Source organism: Doryrhamphus excisus, linkage group LG7 (genome assembly GCF_037039965.1).
Source record: "Doryrhamphus excisus strain RoL-2023G ecotype Guam linkage group LG7, RoL_Dexc_Guam_v1.1, whole genome shotgun sequence".
Lineage (NCBI taxonomy): Eukaryota > Metazoa > Chordata > Actinopteri > Syngnathiformes > Syngnathidae > Doryrhamphus > Doryrhamphus excisus.
The window spans coordinates 13,982,133-14,003,225 of NC_136363.1; the positions used below are offsets into that span (position 1 = coordinate 13,982,133).

General features: G+C 47.5%; 4 protein-coding genes across 10 annotated transcripts; 1 reads left to right on the top strand and 3 right to left on the bottom strand.

Moving 5' to 3' along the window:
* The first annotated feature begins 803 nt into the window (after positions 1 to 803).
* jtb (jumping translocation breakpoint) lies at positions 804 to 3,748 on the top strand. Of its 5 annotated transcripts, none has more exons than XM_058047453.2 (9): positions 804 to 1,011; positions 1,416 to 1,527; positions 1,631 to 1,741; positions 1,805 to 1,934; positions 2,877 to 3,002; positions 3,070 to 3,110; positions 3,175 to 3,260; positions 3,323 to 3,402; positions 3,466 to 3,748. In XM_058047453.2, exons 5-9 carry the CDS (start codon positions 2,914 to 2,916, stop codon positions 3,620 to 3,622), a joined length of 453 nt encoding a protein of 150 aa, XP_057903436.2. In that variant the 5' UTR covers positions 804 to 1,011; positions 1,416 to 1,527; positions 1,631 to 1,741; positions 1,805 to 1,934; positions 2,877 to 2,913; the 3' UTR covers positions 3,623 to 3,748. The 5 variants fall into 5 exon arrangements, with proteins under 5 accessions (XP_057903436.2, XP_057903434.2, XP_057903433.2 ...); XM_058047451.2 differs by having other exon boundaries at positions 805 to 1,011; positions 2,846 to 3,002; XM_058047450.2 differs by lacking the exons at positions 804 to 1,011; positions 1,416 to 1,527; positions 1,631 to 1,741; positions 1,805 to 1,934 and adding an exon at positions 2,263 to 2,420 and having other exon boundaries at positions 2,846 to 3,002.
* Positions 3,731 to 6,520, bottom strand: glmp (glycosylated lysosomal membrane protein). 2 transcript variants are annotated; one of them, XM_058047428.2, is made up of 7 exons: positions 6,342 to 6,497; positions 5,240 to 5,404; positions 5,075 to 5,173; positions 4,800 to 4,955; positions 4,501 to 4,719; positions 4,174 to 4,439; positions 3,731 to 4,109 (listed from the first exon to the last, which is right to left on the bottom strand). In XM_058047428.2, exons 1-7 carry the CDS (start codon positions 6,423 to 6,425, stop codon positions 3,935 to 3,937), a joined length of 1,164 nt encoding a protein of 387 aa, XP_057903411.2. In that variant the 5' UTR covers positions 6,426 to 6,497; the 3' UTR covers positions 3,731 to 3,934. The 2 variants fall into 2 exon arrangements, with proteins under 2 accessions (XP_057903411.2, XP_078648315.1); XM_078792189.1 differs by having other exon boundaries at positions 3,731 to 4,439; positions 6,342 to 6,520.
* Positions 6,521 to 7,211: 691 nt separating this feature from the next.
* Positions 7,212 to 11,946, bottom strand: cct3 (chaperonin containing TCP1, subunit 3 (gamma)). Of its 2 annotated transcripts, XM_078792190.1 has the most exons (15): positions 11,804 to 11,946; positions 9,941 to 10,002; positions 9,818 to 9,868; positions 9,406 to 9,468; positions 9,234 to 9,330; positions 9,047 to 9,164; positions 8,796 to 8,982; positions 8,582 to 8,731; positions 8,389 to 8,521; positions 8,245 to 8,326; positions 8,000 to 8,180; positions 7,687 to 7,932; positions 7,496 to 7,627; positions 7,300 to 7,428; positions 7,212 to 7,237 (listed from the first exon to the last, which is right to left on the bottom strand). In XM_078792190.1, exons 1-14 carry the CDS (start codon positions 11,829 to 11,831, stop codon positions 7,336 to 7,338), a joined length of 1,623 nt encoding a protein of 540 aa, XP_078648316.1. In that variant the 5' UTR covers positions 11,832 to 11,946; the 3' UTR covers positions 7,212 to 7,237; positions 7,300 to 7,335. The 2 variants fall into 2 exon arrangements, with proteins under 2 accessions (XP_078648316.1, XP_057903400.1); XM_058047417.2 differs by having other exon boundaries at positions 7,212 to 7,428.
* A 211-nt stretch (positions 11,947 to 12,157) lies between these two features.
* On the bottom strand, positions 12,158 to 20,399 carry LOC131101984 (protein disulfide-isomerase A3-like). The gene is made up of 13 exons (XM_078792191.1): positions 20,142 to 20,399; positions 19,947 to 20,025; positions 19,752 to 19,869; positions 19,578 to 19,685; positions 19,386 to 19,515; positions 18,591 to 18,704; positions 18,396 to 18,521; positions 18,148 to 18,330; positions 17,966 to 18,074; positions 14,829 to 14,957; positions 12,568 to 12,647; positions 12,444 to 12,501; positions 12,158 to 12,368 (listed from the first exon to the last, which is right to left on the bottom strand). Exons 1-13 carry the CDS (start codon positions 20,303 to 20,305, stop codon positions 12,291 to 12,293), a joined length of 1,476 nt encoding a protein of 491 aa, XP_078648317.1. The 5' UTR covers positions 20,306 to 20,399; the 3' UTR covers positions 12,158 to 12,290.
* Between the last annotated feature and the right edge of the window lie 694 nt (positions 20,400 to 21,093).

A 21,093-nucleotide genomic window follows, 5' to 3' on the forward strand; every position in this document is an offset into this window, starting at 1 on the left:
GGTGTCACGTGGATTTTGGGTGTTGTTAGCATTAGCTACATTTAGCAACGTTAAGCTTCTGTGAGCTGCAGTGAAAATCTGTTAATCCTATTCAAGTGTGCCGCGCGCATGCGTGTGTGTGTGTTTCTGAGTTTTTAGGTTTGGGTTTTTTGTTTTTATGAATATAGAAATAGTGTATGTGTGCAGGCTGAGTGGTTAGCACGCAGGTCACACAGCTCGGAGACCGAGTTTGATTCCACCCTCGGCCATCTCTGTGTGGAGTTTGCATGTTCTCCCTGTGCATGCGTGGGTTTTCTCCGGGTACTCCGGTTTCCTCCCACATTCCAAAAACATGCTAGGTTAATTGGTCTCTCCAAATTGTCCATAGGTATGAATATGAGTGTGAATGGTTGTTTGTCTATATGTGCCCTGGGATTGGCTGGCCACCAGTCCAGCTGGGAAAGGCTCCAGCACCCCCACCCTCGTGAGGATAAGCGGTAGAAAATGAATGAATGTGTGACCAAGTGAATGAATTAGAATTAATCCCTTGTCAATTATTATATACATAAATGATGTCATTGTTTATTGAAAGTTAGATCATTTATAATGGTACTTTGTTCATTCCAACTAAATCCAACAGCCGATTTGGAATTCATTAGGAACAGGTGTACAGAGTTCATCGTACCTGTGGACACTGACCAAGGGAGTCACCTGCAGGAATGTTTGGGAGGATGTCATCAGTGACATCATCAGACCATACCATGTACTGGGGATGAGGGAGGGGGTTACTTGTGTATGTGTTAATGTTTAATGGGAGTGGTAGCAGCATTGGGGTCACATAAGGTGGTGTTGTTGGAATCCAGTTTTGTGAAGTGACATGCTGGGACGTGTTTGCTAGACCAACCTATGGGCTACAGTGGAACATGCTGGGCAGAATAAGAGTCCTATAAAGGAGCAGCTGGGGCTTCCTTGGGGAGGGCAGTGATGTGTGGCTGTGTCCTACAGCCCCCCACAGTACGGTGGTTCATTGATGTGAGTGAATGCAATTTTTCTTCTTGATGTTTTTTTTTGATAATTCACATTTTTTTTTCAATTGCATTTTTTTGGTTTTAGTGTTTTTCATAAGTTAATCTTCCTGGGCCTGGGCCAACTGTAAATCTGCCTTGGGACACCCCATTACTACAGTATGGTTTAATATATGAAATGGAATGCACTGATAATAATATATAACATAATATAAAACATGTCGGTGAGTTGGAAAGATGTTGTTATAGCTATTTTGTTATGTTATGTTATTTTAAACCTAACCTAACCACAGAAGGAGTTGAAGTAAATAAAAAATACACGAAGGCTCGTAGTGACGTGTGAGAGGGCGTGCCTTCATCAGCTGACCTGCGGTCATGTGACATAAGAGGATCATTTTCTCCCTTTGTCAGCCTCCAAACCAGCGTGTTCGATCGCCCGATGAGGACGAGAGTGTGTGTGCTGTGTGCGCTCCTGCTAGTCGGAGTGTGTCGGCAGGAAGTGGAATGCATCCTGCTGCTGGAGGTAGGCCGGGTGCATGCTGGGTAGCGAGCTTGGCGCTGGCACGTCAATGGAATGTGAGTTTTGTTTTTTGTTGCTTTTATTTTGGGGGGTGCGGGGGTGCCAGGTGACCACTGAGGCGGCACCGCAGTCCTTGGGTACGACGCATCACCCCGGCGACTTGGCTCGACTTCCCGGATTGTGTCGCCGCCTGAGGAGACGTCGCCTGAGCTACGTGGTAAACTGCTCAGTCGCTTTGATGGCTTCTTTTCCCATCTCACAGCCTTCTTCCTGCTTGCAGTGTCACAAGAGGCAGTTCTGCTGGGGGGGGAGGAGCCAGGGGCAGCAGGCTGGTCAGGTGTGCCGATGTCCACGAGGTTCCAAGTGCTCACGTGTCTTCATCCGCAGCCTGTGACTGCCATCTCACTCATGTATGTATCCAGCATGTGACGATAAAAACACCATTTCATTACGGACACTCGATCAGTGGCAACTCTTGACGTCATCAACACGACGTAAAGGGGGTGTTCCCAATGCTTTGGTCGTTGACGCAGGACCACAACTGTCCTGTCCTCGTGAGAACTTCCGGTTTCATACTCATAAAGGAAAACTCAACCTTAGCTTTCAAAATAATCGACTATGAAAAAATGCTTCAAATTGTGGAACGATAATATATGAACACGTGTAACCATTATGATACCTATATTTCTATTGGTGGTGTTTCTGGCTTTTTTGATTGACTTCGTGAAACGTTTATTGTGAAGGGTTTGAGGCGGATATGACTCCTTTGTACTTTAAAGAACGTGTGTGTCCGCATGTAGCTAGGCTAAACGTCGACACGTCCAATAAGTTGGAGTTTAAAAGGCTGAAGTGACCATTGGAATGTTGTAAAATGACGAGAGCGTCAATGAATGACGGTGAGTGAGCGCATGCGCTATCAAAGCTGATGGTGGCTCGTATCTGCTAGCATGCTAACTCTTAGCATCATTAGCATTAGCAAAGCTCATATTTGTCCTCAACGTATGACGTCATCTAGCTAATTCGAAAAGATGACACAAAACGTTCATTTGATAAGACGTTGATTACGTTTTTAACACACGAATGAAGAATAAATACCAGATCACTTTGTCACCAGAAGGGGGCGTCAACTTGACCACCCATTTTCAATGAGGAAAAACGGTCACAAAGTCTGAAATGGCCTCCAAAGGGAGAAGTCCTGATGGTTAGCCAACGTGTCCTCTCAGTTGAGTAATGTGGGCGATATCAGACAAGAAAACGACGTGGAGGAATAATGAATACAAGACAAATGGTGTCCAATTGTATTGTGTGGTTGCTGTTTCAGCCTCGTGAAGTCCTCTGCGGCTCCGTTTCAGCCTCATGGAGTCGCAACTGTAGGACCTCGTCAGCCTGATGGAAAGCTCCTGGCGCGTCCCAGTGGCGTGTTGTCGGCCTCGAGTTCTGGTCCTGCACGCAGTGTTCTGGGGTCTAGTGGCCCTGAGGTGGGTCCAAGAACACGGTACTTTCCGGGTTTAGTTCTGGGGTTGATGAGTCGTGTCTGTTTTGCAGGGTGTTTGGGGCGGCATTGCTGGCTGAAGACAAAACTGCGGGTAAAAGACACCATTGTTAATCTCTTTCATTGTCGCGTTCTTTATGGTTCTTGTCCTTCCACAGTGGTCAAGGCTGTCGTCGACCCCTGCTGGCTGCTGGAGGAGTTTGTGGTCACGGTGGAGTGTTCTCAGTGTAGCGCTTTCCAGACGGTAAGGCTAGGTAGCTTAGCTTAGCGGTTAGCATGCTGAGGTGATGACATGTTTGTGTTCAGAAGACGAGGCTGGCCTGCAGCCACACGGGTTACGTGGAGCGGGTCAACTGTACCAAGTCCAACAAAGACGAGTACAAGAGGTGAGGACAAAGTCACATGGACAGGAAGCTGCAGACTCGGTCTCAGTCATGTCGTCCTTGCAGCTGCCGCTCCGTTGTCATGGAAGAGCATCTCTTCTGGAAGTTTGAGGCGGCCATGATGGCCCTGACAGCGCTCTCCGCCATCATTGTGGTCATGCGCCAGCGTTGGCTAGATCGACTTGCCTCTGAGAAAGTCCGCCGACAGATTGAGTCCATCTAGGAGGGCTGTAAAACCCGGTGTGGCCATGAACTCATCTTGGAATGTTGAAATTTCCCAGCATCTCTGAAGGCAGCATCAGGTTGTTTTTCAATAAAGTCCACCATGAGGTGGAAGATGTTAAGTCTTTATTTAGTGTGGTGAAATAAAAAGAGGAATGAAGAGGAAGCCATGCTGTGACGTTCTAAAAGACTCCTCTTGGTCCATCTTCATCATGGTGACATTTCTGATTGGAGGCGTGGCCAGGAAGATGATGACATAAATACTAAAAGCAACTTTAAAAAGAGTGCAACCTGATTGGCTGCCACTCTGCTGTCAGTTGATTGGCTCGTAACTTGGCGCCAAGGGTGCCAATCTCTTTCGCGTGCAGACGAAGACCCCGCCTGCCGTGAGGATGAGAAGCGGCGCACCGAGACCCACGGCCATGATGGCGAGGACCAGTGGGGAGAAGGTGTCGGCAGGCGGAAGGCCGACGCCCACCAGCGCCGTCCTGCAGGAGAGGAGTGAGGCGTTGGAAAACAAAGCGGCGACAAAAGTGGAGCGACAGAACCAACCAGCTGAGGAACTTGGTGCTGTTGTAGAACGGCTGCCCCGCCAGGCCGAAGCTCACGTTCAGTCCGTATGCTTCCTCCGTCGTGAAAAACGCCTGCACCAGGCTGGACACCGCCGCCACCGCCACGCCTGCCAGTGGGCGCGGGTCGGAGTGACGACACGGTGTCACGTCCTCCAGCGTGGGCGGCGAGTGCCGATATGCCACCGGCTTCCACTGGATGAAGCCCCGCTCACGGGCGCTGTCGATGGCAGACATCCACTGAGACACCTGAAAGGTCAAAGGTCAACACCCATTTCCTCCACCCCGATGAAATAAACGTTGAGATGACCTTAAATATGGACGGCGTGAACTCGTCGTCGATGGATCGATGCACCTCCACCCTATTCGGGGGATAGGCTCCGCCCACTGCTTGCAGCTCCAAAAGGAAACGTGATTGTGGCATCCTTGGGGACAGGCCGTCAAGCCACACCTCTACCTGGGAGGAGTTAGCTGTATGGCGTAGGCGGGGCCACATCTCAGCACGCCCCTCCGACTCAAACACAGAAAGCTGCAGGAAAAAAGTCACGTTAGGTTCTATGTGCTGTAGATCTAAAATCTACCAAGATGTGTGTGTGTGCGTGGACCCACATGCACACAAACAGAACCTCCAGCCACGGCGCCGCACAGCCTAGCCGATGCTCCTGACAGCTGCATGCCAGACCAGCTGACGTTGTGCAGCTCATATGGCGGGAAAAGGTCAGAGGTCACTTCTGCTGTGTTGTTGATGTCGTCATATTCCAACAGCTGACACACACACACACACACACACACACACACTGAGTGAGTGAGCATGAACAATACTTCCACAGGGAGACAGAGGGAGACAACTGCGGTAGGCTCCAGCATGGACGGATGGAACATACCCGGCTGAAGACCAGCGCCCCGCTGGACAGGATGCTGCTGGCCGGCTCCACCTGCAGGCTCCCGCTAGCGTTGCGGCTCAAGAAAAGGGGCCAGTTGACCTGAGAGGAAGTTTGAACTTTTAGAAATATGTGTAAGGTCAAGTGTGGGGGAGGAGCTTATCAGACCGAGACAGAAGAATAATGCACGTCGGTGTGAACCAGCAGCAGAGTTGGCGCCCCCTGGCTGCAAAAAAGGAAGTGAAGCGTGTCGTTGTCTCCTTCAGCTCTCACGTGCAGGAGGTCTCCACCGGGAGGCGGGGCCACAGCGCCAGGATTCAACTGCACAGAAAGCTGAAGATACCACTCATCAATAACCACCCATCAATAACCACTGATGGCTATGTTGACCAAGTAAAGTAACTTGAGTTCCTTTGTCGTCCAGGTGCTGGTGTGCCCAGGTGTGATGGTGAGGAGGTAGTAAAGGTAATACGAGTATGCAGTTCTAGCAGTACTTCTGTACATGTATACATAAAGCAGTAATTGTACTGTTTCATGGGGTGGAGGTTTACACAAGAATCTAGTATGACATGTCTATGCTCCAATGACAGTCCTGATGTTTTAACAAAGAAAGTGAAACTCAAATGCAAGAGGAAGGACGCAAATGAAACGTATGTATGTTCCTAAGTGGGATTGATTGATCTAGCAGTCTTATTATTTATGTTATTATTTATCACTCCATCTTCTTCTGGGGGCAGCAGCCTAAGCAGGAAAACCCAGACTTCCCGGCCAGTTTGACCAGCTCCGTCCCTGAGGTCTGAACACCTCCCTACGGGGGCATCCTGGAGTCCTGACCAGGTGCCCGAGACCCCTCTGTTTCTGTGTATACTGTATGCTCTTGCTGCAGTGTCTGAAATAAATACTAAGATGAACAGGGATGGATATTATTGCCATTACTTCCGTTACAGCTTTTGTCTACAAGAAAACAATATTTGCAATCAATTCAATGGTAAAACAAAGACCTAATAAAAGTTGCAAATTTCCCCACTGAGGGACGAATAACGGCATATCTTATCTTGATAATCACGTGAATGTAAAAGTAAAAGTAATCAGTACATTGATTCAATTAAATGGAAGTTCACGGCTAAACAATACAATATTATATGTGGCTATAAAAGTAAAAGCTAGCGGAGTTGCTTTGTGTTTGTTGATTATTATCATAATAGGAAATGTATGCTACGACAGCACATAAATACTTGAATGTGTAACTTTGGATTTGAAGTAATATTACCTTTCTGGTCAAAGCGTCGCTGACCGAACCCGCAGAAAAAAGTAGAAAGATCCAAACGCCGCACATCAGCAGGGCGGCCGCCATCTTTCTTGTGACTACAGGTCACATGATTGCCTCATATGTCAGCTGGCTCGTGGTGGGTCATACGCCAACGATCCGACTGCCGGGCACAAGTCGTCCTGTGTCTTCCCTGACCGGTGAACGGAAATTGCCAAGAGACTTTATTTTGGGGCAAAAAACACATGAGAAATTAGTGTTGCTGTTTTACTAATTTGGCGAAAGATGATTGCTCATGCCTGTAAAGTAGGCGCACGGATGATGTCATGAGAATGCGACTGTAGTTGAGACACCTGTTGAGTTGAACAAACGGAGCCCACACGTCCTCTCCAAAGAGTACAAGTTCGTGAGGTTGGGTCCTGAAAAGAGTCACTCTATACGCCTTACACCTCGCCTCCTTAAAAAGAAAAAGCGTAGTTCTTCACCCTCACAAAAGGTGACTCAAAAATGTCTGTGATGTGAGTCTGAGGCTGGGGATGTGATCATCCTTCAGACAGCGGCTATAGACACCACCACCCCCGCCGTACTTGCAAGCGTAGGCCTCAGTGCGGATTGGGAGCATGCAGACACTATATAGGACTTTCAGTGCAGGAGGAACTTTCCTTGCGTGGGGGGGCTGCCTGGGGGTACGGATGATGTGTGAGCGTTCGCACCGTGCTTGAAACAAGCTTGCGTACATGCACACCGATATCAGTGATATCACATCCCCTCTCCAGGCACTAAGGAAGGAGGTAAGCATTTACACTGCATCTATGCCATCTGGTATCAGTATCAGACCATTTCACTCATGGAAATTCACTCATTTCACCCTGATTCATTAGAAGTGTATTTTATTTTGGTAAGAAGATGAGAGGTGTTTTATTCTGGCAAGGTGGAGATAAGGTGTATTTTATTTTATTTTTAAGACAGAGGATGAAGGAGCGGCCATGTGATGACGTTATTGGTCGCCAGGGCCTCCCATGGGCTCGTCCTTGTCTTTCTTTTTGTGCCCCGACACGATGTCGTCAATGCGCAGCAACAAGATGGCGGTCTGCGGCGAGAGCAGAGAGAGCGGGTCAGAAGTGAGCAACTGAGAGTGAAGTAATCAAGCATCTCACCTCCACCGCCGTCTTGTACGTCTGTGCTTTGACAGCCAGCGGCTCCCAGATGCCTGCGGCCGCCATGTCGGTCAGGGAGCCCGTCTCGCCGTCCACGCCCCACACAGCGGCGTCCTGCTGGGTGTGCTTGGCCTGTTGGGGGCGAGAGGCGGTCATACGGCCAAGTACTGGAGCGGCTAAAACCATCCTACCCTCAGTGAGGTCAGCACGCGAATGGTGGAGGCACCGCAGTTCTGGATGAGTGTTCGGGGGATGACCTCCAGTGCCTGCGCCACAGCCCGATAGGGCCACTGCTCCACGCCCACCAGGGCACGAGAACGCTCCATCAGACACTTGGACACCGCCATCTCCACAGCACCGCCGCCAGGCAGCAGGAAGGGCTCCAGCATGACATTCCGACACACCTGCATGGCATCCTGCAGGTTCCTCTCCACCTCCTGCAGAGAGGGGGGCGGAGTTAGACAGTGAGAGGTGGGGTGAGGTCACAGGAAGCGAGGAGCTCACGGCGAGGATCTCCTTGCTGGCGCCTCTCAGGAGGATGGTGCAGGCTTTGGGGTCTTTGCACTCTGTGATGAAGGTGAAGTACTCGTCTCCAATCTTCTTCACCTCAAACAGCCCCGCCCCCATCCCGACGTCTTCCTCACGCAGCTCATCGGTGCGGCTGACGATGCGAGCGCCGCACGCCCTGCAGGAAGACACGGCGTCCTGCTGATTGGCCACATCCTTTTATGCAGATGAGCTGCCTTTACCTGGCGATGCGGTTGTTGTCCGTCTTCCTGACACGACGAATGGCGGTGATGTTGGCCTTCATCAGGTAGTGCTGAGCCAGGTCTGGTGGGGCGGAGCCACAACATCAAGATGGCGTCCATCAAACATGACGTGACTTGACCTACCTGAGACACCCTTCTCAGTGAAGACGAGGTCGGGTTTGACGCGGATGATGTCCTCACACATCTGCTGGATGTATTCTTCCTCCATCTGCAGGATCCTGGCAAAGTCTTCCTCCTTGCTGATCTCGATGTCCGTCTAAACACGGTACCTTCTGTCAGGACCAGCATGATGATTGACAGCATGTGTGAAGGTCACCTGGCTCTCGCCCTTCTTGTACTCCAGCGAGCAGTCCAAGAGGACGATGCGAGGATCTTTGATGGCACGTCTCATGCGTGCATGCGTCACGTCCTTGTTGACCATCACACCTCTCAGCACGCACGAGTCCTCGATGATCCCTCCTGGAACCTGGAAAATGTTCCACAAGAGCACTCAGCATACGAGAGTGCAGGTGGTGGGCCCTGTGGCCTACCTTCTCCACTTTGGCGTACTTCTTGATATCAATCTCCTTTCGGCCATTGTCCTCCATCTCCACGGTGACCACGGCGTCCAACGCCATGCCGCACGCCAGCTGCGACCAGCGGCTCAGAGCTTTTGTGTTGATGGCCGAGTGCACGATTTTCAGCATCATGGAGCGATCCGCCGTGTCCACAGGGATGCTGGCCACCATCAAAACGTTCAATCACACAAGTTTGGCAGGAAGCTCATGCATCGTTTGGCTACCTGATCTCCTTCAAAGTCTCCAACATGTCCTCCAACGCTCGCCTGTAAGCACTGATGATGACAGTCGGATGCATCTGCTGCTCCAGGAACTGCTCCGCTACCGCTAGCATCTCTCCAGCTAACACGCACACGCACAGTAAAAAATAAAAGCATTGTCCACATGACACACTTGTGTTAGCTTCCTCACCCAGGATGATGACAGACGTGGTTCCATCTCCGACCTCCTCATCTTGCGTCCGGCTGATCTCAATCATCGATTTAGCCGCGGGATGCTGCACCTGGATCTGTCACCATGGAGACATGGAAGCAGTCAAACACACTGATAGATCTTTGCATTGCAAAAACTTAGCAAGGCTCACCTCCCGCAGAATGGCATTTCCATCATTGGTCATGACAATGCCTCCCGTGGGGTCAAGCAGCATCTGGAAACGCATCATTAGCACCGCTAGCCACCCTGCTAACATTAGCACCGCTAGCCACCTTGTAACATTAGCGCCGCGAGCTAACTACATAAATATTAACACTGCTAGCCCCCTGCTAACATTAGCGCTGCTAGCCACCTACAAAAATATTCGGTCTTCGAGTCACAAGGTGTGCTACAACATGCTAGCCATCCACATATATTAGCATTGCTAGCCACCCAGCTAACATTAGCACTACTAGCCTAGTATCTATTAAGGCTGGAAGAGTCGCCAGTACACAAGGCATTATGAGTACTGTAAATACAACACGTGGGTAAAACAGTGTGTTGTAAATGTGAAGATGACTCACCTTCATCATGGCACGTGGTCCCAGACATGTCCTGATGACATCAGCAATGGTCTGTGATACACATGGCGTTTGACAGTCATCAGCATGTCGGGGGGTGTGGTTGGGCGCTGGGCGGACACTCACCTTGGCAGCATTGATGTTTCCCGTCTGGACTTTACGCCCCGACTCTCTCTTCACGTTCTGGTCTGCACACAGGAAGTGCGTTTTGAAATAGCAATACGGCCATTTCACATTCCATCCATGCGCCTAACCCTAACCACCAGGCTGGATCCCCAGGGTCTAGACCAGTGCTTCCCACACCTTTTACAGTCACATACCCCTTCAGACATTTGACCTGAAGCCACGTACCCCTACTCCTGCACACCACACTTCCATCCATTTCATCTTCATCTAAGCCTGACTCAGGATGGCTCTGGTTGAAGTCAGCATATTAATGTCATAGCAAATAGAAGGGGAAGGCTGACCAATCATGGTAAAGCACTTTCTGTCCAAAGCTTTGTTTAACATGGATGTCTGTTAGAAGTAGACTAACATTGTCTCACTGTTGCTTTTGGAGATATCACCTACTTTGGGCTGCATGCGCATGTGGGGCTGTGTTTGCTGTTATTCACAAGTGTCCCTGAATGCAGCGGCAACTTGTGTCCCAGGGGTTAGGTGATGCACCTGAGTGCGCCATTTTAGAAAAAGCTGGAGCAGCACTGACAGGAGTTTGCTAGTTTGGATCCTGCTTGTTGAGTATGAAGTGTCCATAATCTGCCTGGAATCTTTCCATGGTGTCTCAACTCTTTAAGAACCACTAGCTCCTTGTAATAAATAGTACCTGAAACACAACAATACATGCAAGCATTGTGGGGTGAATCTCCATCATAGTGCCAGGTTGTGGGATCAATTGGAACACCAATAGAAATGGTTAACCCTAACCCTAAAACACAAAGTCATCACTCACACTTACTCATCTGATGTGATGCACATAGGGACAACTTGGGACAACTATTGTCCCATAGGGACAACTTGCAGCTTGGTCTCCTCGCACTGTGAGGCGTTCAGGTGCACTCGTAATTTTGAGTGTTAGGCACAAATTGTTTTCCTTTTTATTCCTGTACCCCCTGTGGACCCCTTCGGGAACCACTGATCTCAACATCAGAAAAACAAACGACATGCACATACTAGCATTTGTAAATTGATAGTTATGGCATCAAACCTTTTTTTAAATATCTATATATATCTATATATATCTATATAAATAATCTTTACATGACTAGAGCTCTTTAGACGTGATATAACACCCCTGTGGTCACCTTTACACTCCGATTGGCCAATATAGTAGACATAAGTAAATAAATAAGCCATTTAAAATGGCTTTCATTTCAATACTGACCTACCAACATGCACAAATTTAGAGTACTCAACATGCAAATTGACTCTTGAATATGCTTGTATGCTCTACATTTTGTTGTATTTTCCTGGTTTCATTTTTAAGTTCAGCCTGTACAGTTGAGATGCATTAATACATATTAGCAGTTTCTCTAGTACTTCAAATTGGGGGTGCATGATAAAAATTCTAATGGCTTGAATGTGAATGGTTGTTTGTCTATATGTGCCCTGTGATTGGCTGGCCACCAGTCCAGGGTGTACCCCGCCTCTCGCCCCAAGACAGCTGGGATAGGCTCCAGCACGCCGCCGCCCTCGTGAGGATAAGCTGTAGGAAATGAATTAATGTCCAACAGTGGAGTAGCATGTCTTACGTCATTCCAGCTGCTCGTTTACGGGAATCAAGCATGACTGGGCATGAAAATGTAAGAAGCTAACAGGCTACCTAGCATGTGGGCTGCCTTTGTCGGCACGCTAACACGGCTAACAGCTAGCACGTGCAGCCGTGGGCCGCTGCCTTTTAAGGCGTCTTCGAGCTGGTGGTCAATCGCGGTAGATTTCGGTAGATTTGTGACAACAACAAGCGGTGACTTTGAACAAAACCTTACTACTTACTTAATACGAGCACCTGCTGGCCGAGCATGTTGTAGGAACAGCGGGACAACGCAGCTTCCAGATCAGAGAGGAACTAGCGACGGTTTGGGCGGTAGCATGGGCGGGGCCAATAAAGGAGGGCATGAGGACGACCTACATCGAAGCCCCGCCTACTCGGCGCCTCCGCGACAATGCATTTATACAGTAATCATAATATATCTATGTGTGTGCGCAGCCATCCATACAGGTATACGTATATAAAATATGTGTCCACGTAAACATATTTATACAGCCATGTAAACAGTATATACTTATGGTGGATACATACTGTGTATGTAGGGCCGGTTCTGTAGGTATTGTGCTCCAAAAAACACGTTTTAGCACCCAGAAATTATTTAATTGTGCAGCGGGACTGCCTCAACAATACATGACAAATAAATACACCGTGAATGAATAAATAAAAACATCGATAAGAATGGTGTCTTTCAAAGCCATGTGACACACATGATCAGAGTTCCTGCTTGGATGCGCTGTGATTGGCCTCCCGCCGCAGGAAACGCAGGAAGTCTCCAAGTTCTCGTCCCCCCTGCAACATAGGATGACGGTTGTACAACCTTTCTGGAGCAGGCAGGAAATGAACAAAATAAAGCATTTTCTTCACCTCATATCGAACGGGCTGGTCCTTGCTGCCAGCGGCGGCCAAGTAGAAGGTAGGGTAGCTGGGGAGGAGACATGGATTATTCGTCACCACGCCACACACCAACACGTGTGTCACATCTTCTCACCCCTTGACGTCATATCCGGGGGGGACATCGTTAGCGATGGCGTTCATCTTGGCGATGACGACGGTAGGATCTGTAGACAACTGGCAGAACAGGAGGAAGACTCAACCAATGGGTCTGGATTTTCAAAATAAAACTACAAGAACGACACACTTGTCCATTTTATATTTATACTATCATATATGGTATGTCTATGATGTATTTATACTATCATACAGTATATGGTGTATTTATATGGTAATGGTTTTATTTCATTTGAACATGCATCAGATCAGATCAGAGTGCATCCCATACTCAGTTCCCAGTTCCACATGTCCAAAAGGAGTAGGAAGAAGCAAAGCTTATTAAATCCTACCCCTCCATCTGGTACCTATCAGTAACTGTTACATTTGTTCACTTCATGCCTTCCTAATATAATTTAAGTTTATTTATTTATTTTGTCACATGCCGACGTACCAGGTGATATGACTATACGTATAGATACGGATCTCAATAGTGCATGAGTGAAATGGGTTAATACCCATACCAACAGGGATCACATAGATGCAGTGTAAGTGTTTAAAGTGTGGACGAGTGGTTAGCATTTAGGCCACATAGTCAGGAGATAAGAACACATGGGTTGGAATCCACTGGGCATCTCTGTGTGGAGTTTGCATGTTCTCCCCGTGCATGCATGGGTTTTCTCTGGGTTTTACTCTGGTATCCTCCCACATTCCAAAAACATGCTAGGTTAATTGGCCACTCCAAATTGTCCATAGGTATGAATGTGGGTGGGAATGGTTGTTTGTCTATATGTGCCCTGTGATTGGCTGTCCACCAGTCCAGGGTGTACCCCGCCTCTCGCCCAGACAGCTGGGATAGGCTGCAGCATGCCCCCACCCTAGTGAGGATAAACGGTATAGAAGATGGATGTTTAAATGTACAATGCGCCTTTCAAGCGCGGCGCAAATGCTCACTCGTCACGGTCCACTCATTGGACAGCTGAACTGGGCAAGTGCTGAGACTGACGTGCACCCACCACGCAACCACCATGCTCATCAACCAATACCAATCGGTGGACACAGGTACCGTTCCGACTTCCACTCAATGTTGAAGAGACATGTCAGTCAAGACAGTCCCTCAACATCCAGAGCCTTGAGGAATTTAGGGCGGAACCCCCGGGGCTTTGCCACTGGGCAGCATTTTGACGACCCCAGATACCTCAGCCATGGTGATGTAACTGTCCTCAGGCTCTGCTTCCTCTATGGAAGGTATGTCAGTGGGATTGAGAAGGGCCTCAAAGTATTCCTCCCACCGTTTGACTGTATCCTCAGTCCAGGTCAGCAGGCCCTGGGCACTGCTTCCACTTTCTGGCGCGTCAGATGGTTTGCCAGAACCTCTTTGAGTCCGACGAAAGTCATGCGGCAGTGCCTCGCAGAGCTCACGTTTTTGCCTAGACCACCGCCAAAGCAGCGTGTCGCTTGGCCTGACAGTACCTGTCAGCCGTTTCAGGAGTCCCACAAGCCATTCATGCTTGATAGGACCGATTCTTCAGCTTGACAGCACCCCTGATCTCTGGTGTCTACCATAGGGTTTGGGGCACCATTCACACTCGATATCCTCGTCAACCCCCGGGATGCAGCCGAAGGTCTGCCAGATGTGAGATTGAAGACTTGAGAAAAGGGAGACACTGCCAGCACACCCTCATTACACGTGGGTCTCCCAGGTCTGTTCAGGTGTTGATCAGTTGAGCGTTCAGCCCCTCTCTTCACCCGTGTGTCCAGAACATGTACTAGACGCAGGTCTGATGATACGACTACAAAGTCGATCATAGACCTGCGGCCTTGGGTGTCCTGGTGCCTCGTGCACATGTGGACATCCTTATGTTGGAACATGTTAGTTATGGACAAACTGTGGTTTGCAAAGAAGTCCAATAACATCACAATGCAGGGGTTCAGATTGGGGAGGTCATTCCTCCCAATCACCCCCCACCCCCCCCCCAGGGAACACTGTAATTGCCCACATGGGCGTTGAAGTCACCAGTTGGGGTGCTCTCCAGCACCTCTTTGATGGACTCCAAGTAGGCCGGGTATCCCGCACTGCTATTTGGCATGTACGCAAACTACATCCCACGAGTTATAGTGTTATGTATTACATTGTTCCATATGTGTTGTGTATTTATATAGTGTATTTCTAGAGTTGTGTATTTGTATAGTGTTGTGTGTTTATACTGTTGGATGAGAGAAATGCAGTAGGAGAGAGCGAATGGTGAGATGAAGGTGTACCATCTGGGCCAGCTGGGTATAAACAGGTTGGAGTTTCTTGCAGTGAGGACAGGATGGAGAATAGAACTGGATGAAGACATCTTTGGTAGGGTCGTTAACGATGGCGTCAAACAACTCAGCTACCACCACCTGCAACACATAAACACCATGTACACCATCACATACAGTGGTATGAAAACGTTTGGGCACCCTGATAATGTTCAAGATGTTCCTTTCTAAATGACTGCTTGGGATCAGCCATTCCAGGTAAATATATCATATATAGCAGACCAACACCGTGATAGATGAGAAGTCAAATGAAGTTTATTTACAGAAAGTGTGAAATAATCATTTAAACTAAAGTAGGCAGGTGCATAAATTTGGGCACCCCAACAAAAAAATCAATATTTAGTAAATCCTCCTTTTGCAGAAATAAATGCTTCCTATAGCTTCCAATCAGGGTCTGGATTCTGGTTGAAGGTATTTTTGACCATTCCTCTTTCCAAAACATCTCCAGTTGAGTCAGGTTTGATCGTTTCCCAACATGGACACCCCGTTTTAAATCACACCACAGATTTTAATCACATTTAGGTCTGGGGACTGAGATGGCCATTCAGATGCCTCAGGAATGGAGGAGAAGTGTGTTGGTGGCCATTTTTAAGAGCAAGAGTGCTGTGCAGAGCTGTGGCAACTACAGCGGTATAAAGCTAATGACCCATACCATGAAGTTATGGGAAAGAGTAGTTGAGCAGCAGTATGGTTTCATGCCAAAAAAAAAAAAAGAGTACTACAGATGCAGTATTTGCTTTAAGAATGTTCATAGAGAAGTACAGAGAAGGCCAGAGGGAGCTGCATTGTGTCTTTGTAGATCTGGAGAATGCCGATGACGGTGCCTAGAGAGGAACTGTGGTATTGTATGAGGAAGTCTAGAGTGAAAGAGAAGTATGTTCAAGTGGTGCAGGACATGTATGTGGACTGGAAGACAGTTAAGTGGGACAGAAGAGATCAGGGATCAGCTCTGAGACCCTTCTTGTTTGCTATGGTGATGGACAGGCTGACAGATGAGCTTAGACAAGAATCTCCATTCCACAGTCAACTGTCAGCTTTAATATAAGAAATGGAAGAGTTTGGGAAGAACAGCAACTCAGCCACCAAGTGGTAGGCCGTGTAAACTGATGGATGGGGGTCAGCAGATGCTGAGGCGCATAGTGCAAAGAGGTTGTCCACTTCCTGCACAGTCAATTGCTACAGAGCTTCAAACTTCATGTGGCCCTGCATTGTGCCGAGTGTGAAATTTGGTGAAGGAGGAATTATGCTGTGGGGTTGTTTTTCAGGATTGGGGCTTGGCCCCTTAGTTCCAGTGAAAGGAACTTTAAATGCTCCAGGATACCAATTCCATGCTCCCAACCGTGTGGGAACAGTTTGGAGCCGACCCATATTCTTCCAACATGACTATGCACCAGGGCACAAAGCAAGGTCCATAAAGACCTGGATGACAGAGTCTGGTGTGGATGAACTTGACTGGCCTGCACAGAGACCTGACCTGAACCCCATAGAACCCCTATGGGATGAATTGGAGTGGAGACTTAGAGACAGGCCTTCTCCACCAACATCAGTGTGTGACCTCACCAACATGCTTTTGGAAGAATGGTCCAAGACTCCAATAAACACTCCTCAACCTTGTGGACAGCCTTCCATGAAGAGTTGACGCCGTAATAGCTGCAAAAGGTGGACCGGCATCATACTTAGGATGGGATGGCACTTAAGTTCATAGGTGGGTCACGGCAGGTGAGCAAATACTTTTGGTCATAATAGTGTATTTTCGACTTCAGCTGCATATATTTCTATAAAGTCTTCTTTCAGGAGACAGTCGGGGTTGTATATTTCAGTGTTTCTAATTCTGCTGATCTTCTTTAGCTTAATTTGAGTTTTGCAAATGACAGGGTTGTGGTCTGAGCCAATGTTTGCCCCGATACCATTTTACATAATAGTTAGATATAATTTTACGTAATATTTCGTTCATTTATCCTAATATATCTGACTTCTGCATGTATACAGTTCTTGTTTCGGGTGCTGAAACCAAGTGTTCGAGATAGTTAGGTTATGCTATTCAGCAAACCCAATCCACCTTTCTCCTAGGTGGTTGTACCTATGCTGAACCTTCTTGGGATGTTGCTTCCTATCTTTGCATTGAAGTCACCTTGGACGATGATCATTTCATCCGAGTTTGCATATTGTCGGCATTAGTTTATGTCTTCATAGATTTATCATGACTATGGGCTATAGTTGGAATGTGAACTTCCATTAAGATGTTCAAAGGTTTTGCCTTCATTTTAATCATTAGAATTGGATAGTGGCCAAATCCAGTTCCTGATTTAGATCATTGTTTTTCCACCATAATTGCAACGCCAACGCCATTGAAATGTTGATTTCCTCCTGAAAAGTACAGCATATCTTCATCGGGTTGGCAGGTACCATTCTCTGTCCATCTTGCTTCACATATTCCCATAATGTTAGCATGAAGTCTCCTCATTTCATTGGCTAGATTTTCTTGTTTATGTAATGTTTGTACATTCCAGGTTCCAAGGTTTAAGATTTTTCTCCTGGTATTGAGATGGGATGCATCAGCAAAAGGGCCTCCAGTTCTGGTTTGAGCCTCCAGTATCATTAGATCTTTCCAGGTCAGCCAGGAATTCCTCTTCTTCCCTGGCGCTATTTACAGAGGGCCATGCTGTAGGGATCCCAGCACGGTACTTTTTACTCGGTGCTTTCCTGGTTGCTCTCATGACTAGCTAAAGCTGAAGGGGAAGCTACTCATTTGTCCATTTGTCAATCTCTGAGCTAGCTTTTGTATCCTTCCATGATGTTAAACAATCTTTGCACCTGCCTACTTTTGTTGAAATAATGATTGCAGACTTTCTGTAAATCCTATACAGTTCATCTGACCTCTCATCTATCTCTGTGTTGGTCTGCGATATGATATATTTGACTCAAATGGATGATCCCAACAACTAGTCAATTAGAAAGGAACATCTTGAAAATGACCAGGTGTGCCCAATAGTTTTCATACCACTGTACAATACTGTATCCCTATGGCTTTGTTGAACATGCACCTCAGCGCCACCTGCTGCCTGTCTTGTGATATTCAGTCTACGCACCTGAACAGCACCACTATGCCTTTCTGGGACTGACTCGGACTTGATATAACGCTTCAGTCGGTTTGTGAAGTAATCGTTGATAAACCTGTCCAGAGACTGACCGTCCCTCCTGGAAGACACAGTCATGTGACCTGTGGAACCATATCAACCCCACCTTGTGTCCTTGTAGGACCGGTACCTACGTGAACTCTTCCCTCATGGTGTACTTGTGACCCACTTTGGTCCGGATGGTGACAAGCGGCAGATCTCCACTCTCTGAAGTCCCCAGGCCAAAGTCCTCCTCCAGCTCAGACTGGAAATCTTTCTTGTTGGCTACTGAGAAGGTCAGACCCCGCCCCACATACTTGGACACCACCTTCATCACTCTGGTGAAGAGACACACATGCTCGATATTCCTAAAATCTCTATGGTTGGTGTGTGCGTGTGTTACCGGTTCCTCCAGTAGTTGGAACCTCTCAGGTTGTGTTTGTAGTCAAGCTGGAAAAACGCTGTTAGGAGGTCACGAACCCGCAAACGATCTTTGTTCTCCAAAGTCATGTGTGGACAAAGTCCAAATCTAGAATCACATGGATAAGGTGAAGGCTGTCCTCCCAAGACACACACACACATATGTACATATACTTGCATGTGATCTCTGATGAAGCGTCTCAGAGATGAGATGGTCAGAAAATCTTGAAAAATTACAACGCTGTCCTCAAACTGATTGGACAATCTGGGAGGTCTGAACAACATCACACCTCTGAAACACACAACACATGGTGTAGTTACACCAGCGCGTCTCACTTACAACACAACACATGAGCTAGTTCAGGGGTCAGCAACCCATGGCTCCAGAGCCGCATATGGTTCCTCAGCCGCTTTGCTGTGGCTCCCAATGCTCAAATATTTGGAGTGATTGGATGAGCTGGAGGCATGGAGTGTAAGCAGGTGTTGGCTGCTCTGGCTCTGGTTGGAACGTTACAGGTCTTCCCCCTACGTGGTAAACTAACCATGAATAGGTGCATTGGAGTTTTTAATTCTGCATGGACAGATGCCTTGGTCCTCTCTGCTTCTCTGGCTTACATGTATGCTTCACTAGTGGTGAGAAACAACAATTTGTTGTATTCTGCTGTTAAAACTGGTAGACTTAAGAAAGATTCAAACTTTAGAAGAAGTTTATAAGATATTGTTTTTATATTATGTTTTGCGCCCCTAGAAGGGGCTCAGAGCTGATCCCTGATGCAGTCCCACCTCCACCTTGAACTCTTCAGTCACACCTCCAGCACATCTTACCCCTGTGTAACAGTCCTCATACATGCCCTGTGTTGTCATTGACTAATATTTACATTTGTTTGGTGAGCTGCAACATTGAAGTGTGGACAGATAGAGTTAAAACGTTAGGTTAGGTGTTGGTAGTTAAACTGGGGGTCTGAAGACTCACTCTGAGTGGAGTCCATATGGTGAAGAGAGGTTCATTTGGGTGGTGTGGGCAAATCGAAACTGATCCCTCAGAAGTCCTGCAGCCTTTAGGAACTCAGACATACGAGGACTTTCTTCACCAGAGAACACACCTGAGAGAAAAACACAATCCAGCAAACAAGAAGTTGACACATCAGACGTGTTTTAGTCATACCTACGATTGAAGCATCGTAGTGATTGACGAAGGTCTGCAGGTCTTCTTCAGTCAACACGGTGACCGAGTCCGGACCTGTCTGCTTCTTCATGTAATGATAGATCCCCTCTAACACACACACACAAAGAGGGAATGAATGTGTGTAAGCTTATGTTGCGTGTGCGTGTCTTTTACCTGCAGAGCGAGGACCGTCATAGGAGGCAGAGTCTCTCCCATTCCTGAAGATCTTCAGTGTTGGATACCCAGTCACGCCAAAACGAGTACATGTGTCAACATGAGCTGTACAGTCCACCTGAGACACACACACACACACACAGTTAAGACATAGGCAAAACACACACACAAAAACACACACAATAATGACGTCACCTTTGCTAATTGGACAGTCCCCTTTAGCTTAGTCGCTGCTTTGTCAAATTCTGGAGCTAATTTCTTACAGTGACCGCACCTGAAGGAAAGAGGAGAGGAACAAGGAAAGAGAGGTAGGGAATGAAATGGCACTGAAAGCATGCTAACAGTCAAATGTTGCATGCTAGCTGTTGGCTATCGCTAAGGGGTCGTTACCATGGAGCGTAGAATTTGACAAGCATCGTGTCGTGCTCGGTTGCTAGGTAATCAAAGTCTGCGTCCCCGAGCTGGAGCACATCTCTGCGAGACGACACAATGACCGGCAAAGCAAGAGCCCACGCCAGTGTAACGGCAGGAAGGAGCCGACCGGCAGCCGCCATGATGAGAAGACGCAGGATTCAGGACACAATTCAGAGAAAACGATTTAATGCGAAGGGGGATGCTCCTCATGCTTCTGCTGCAAAGTAAAAATAATAATAAACTAGTTTCCGTGAAAGACATTCAGAATAAAAACTTTACCTAAGTTTTTATTAGTTCACGGTAATTTTACATCCAAAGAAAATAGACTCGGGTGAAAATAAAGTAGAAGTATATTAATTAACATATATGAATAGAATGTGAATAATTTAAACGTGTTATTGACTTTGACTCAGTCATCCCGCACTTTTATTATGAAGGCAGGCGGGGTTTTTACGTCAGTAGATCATGTAAAGTAACACAACAATGAGAACGAGCGTCTCATTGGTGGAGGCCATGTCATTTAAGCCGACTAGTCCAGTCGTCGACTCGATCTACGAAGGCCAGCCGTTCGGAGGCCCTTCCGCCAATCGCGAACCAGCCTGGTGAATTCAGATGGTCGAGCTCAGGGGTGGCCAACCAGTCAGAGACTAAGAGCCACTTTTTGCTGTGTTACTGCAAAGAGCCACATCATACACTTGGGCACACATGAACATCATCCCATGCCTTAACCACGTATGCACGCACACACAAAGAAGCCTGCTCAGCCAGATTTATTGAAAACATCCCACACCAACATGATAATATCAGTTACAGTAAAGTCTCGTTATATCGATATCGGTTAAAACAAATTACTACTTATTACGATACTATTTTCATTTCCCGGCAAATTTCTAGTCTTTTATGATATAATTAGCTCCGTTAGTACGAT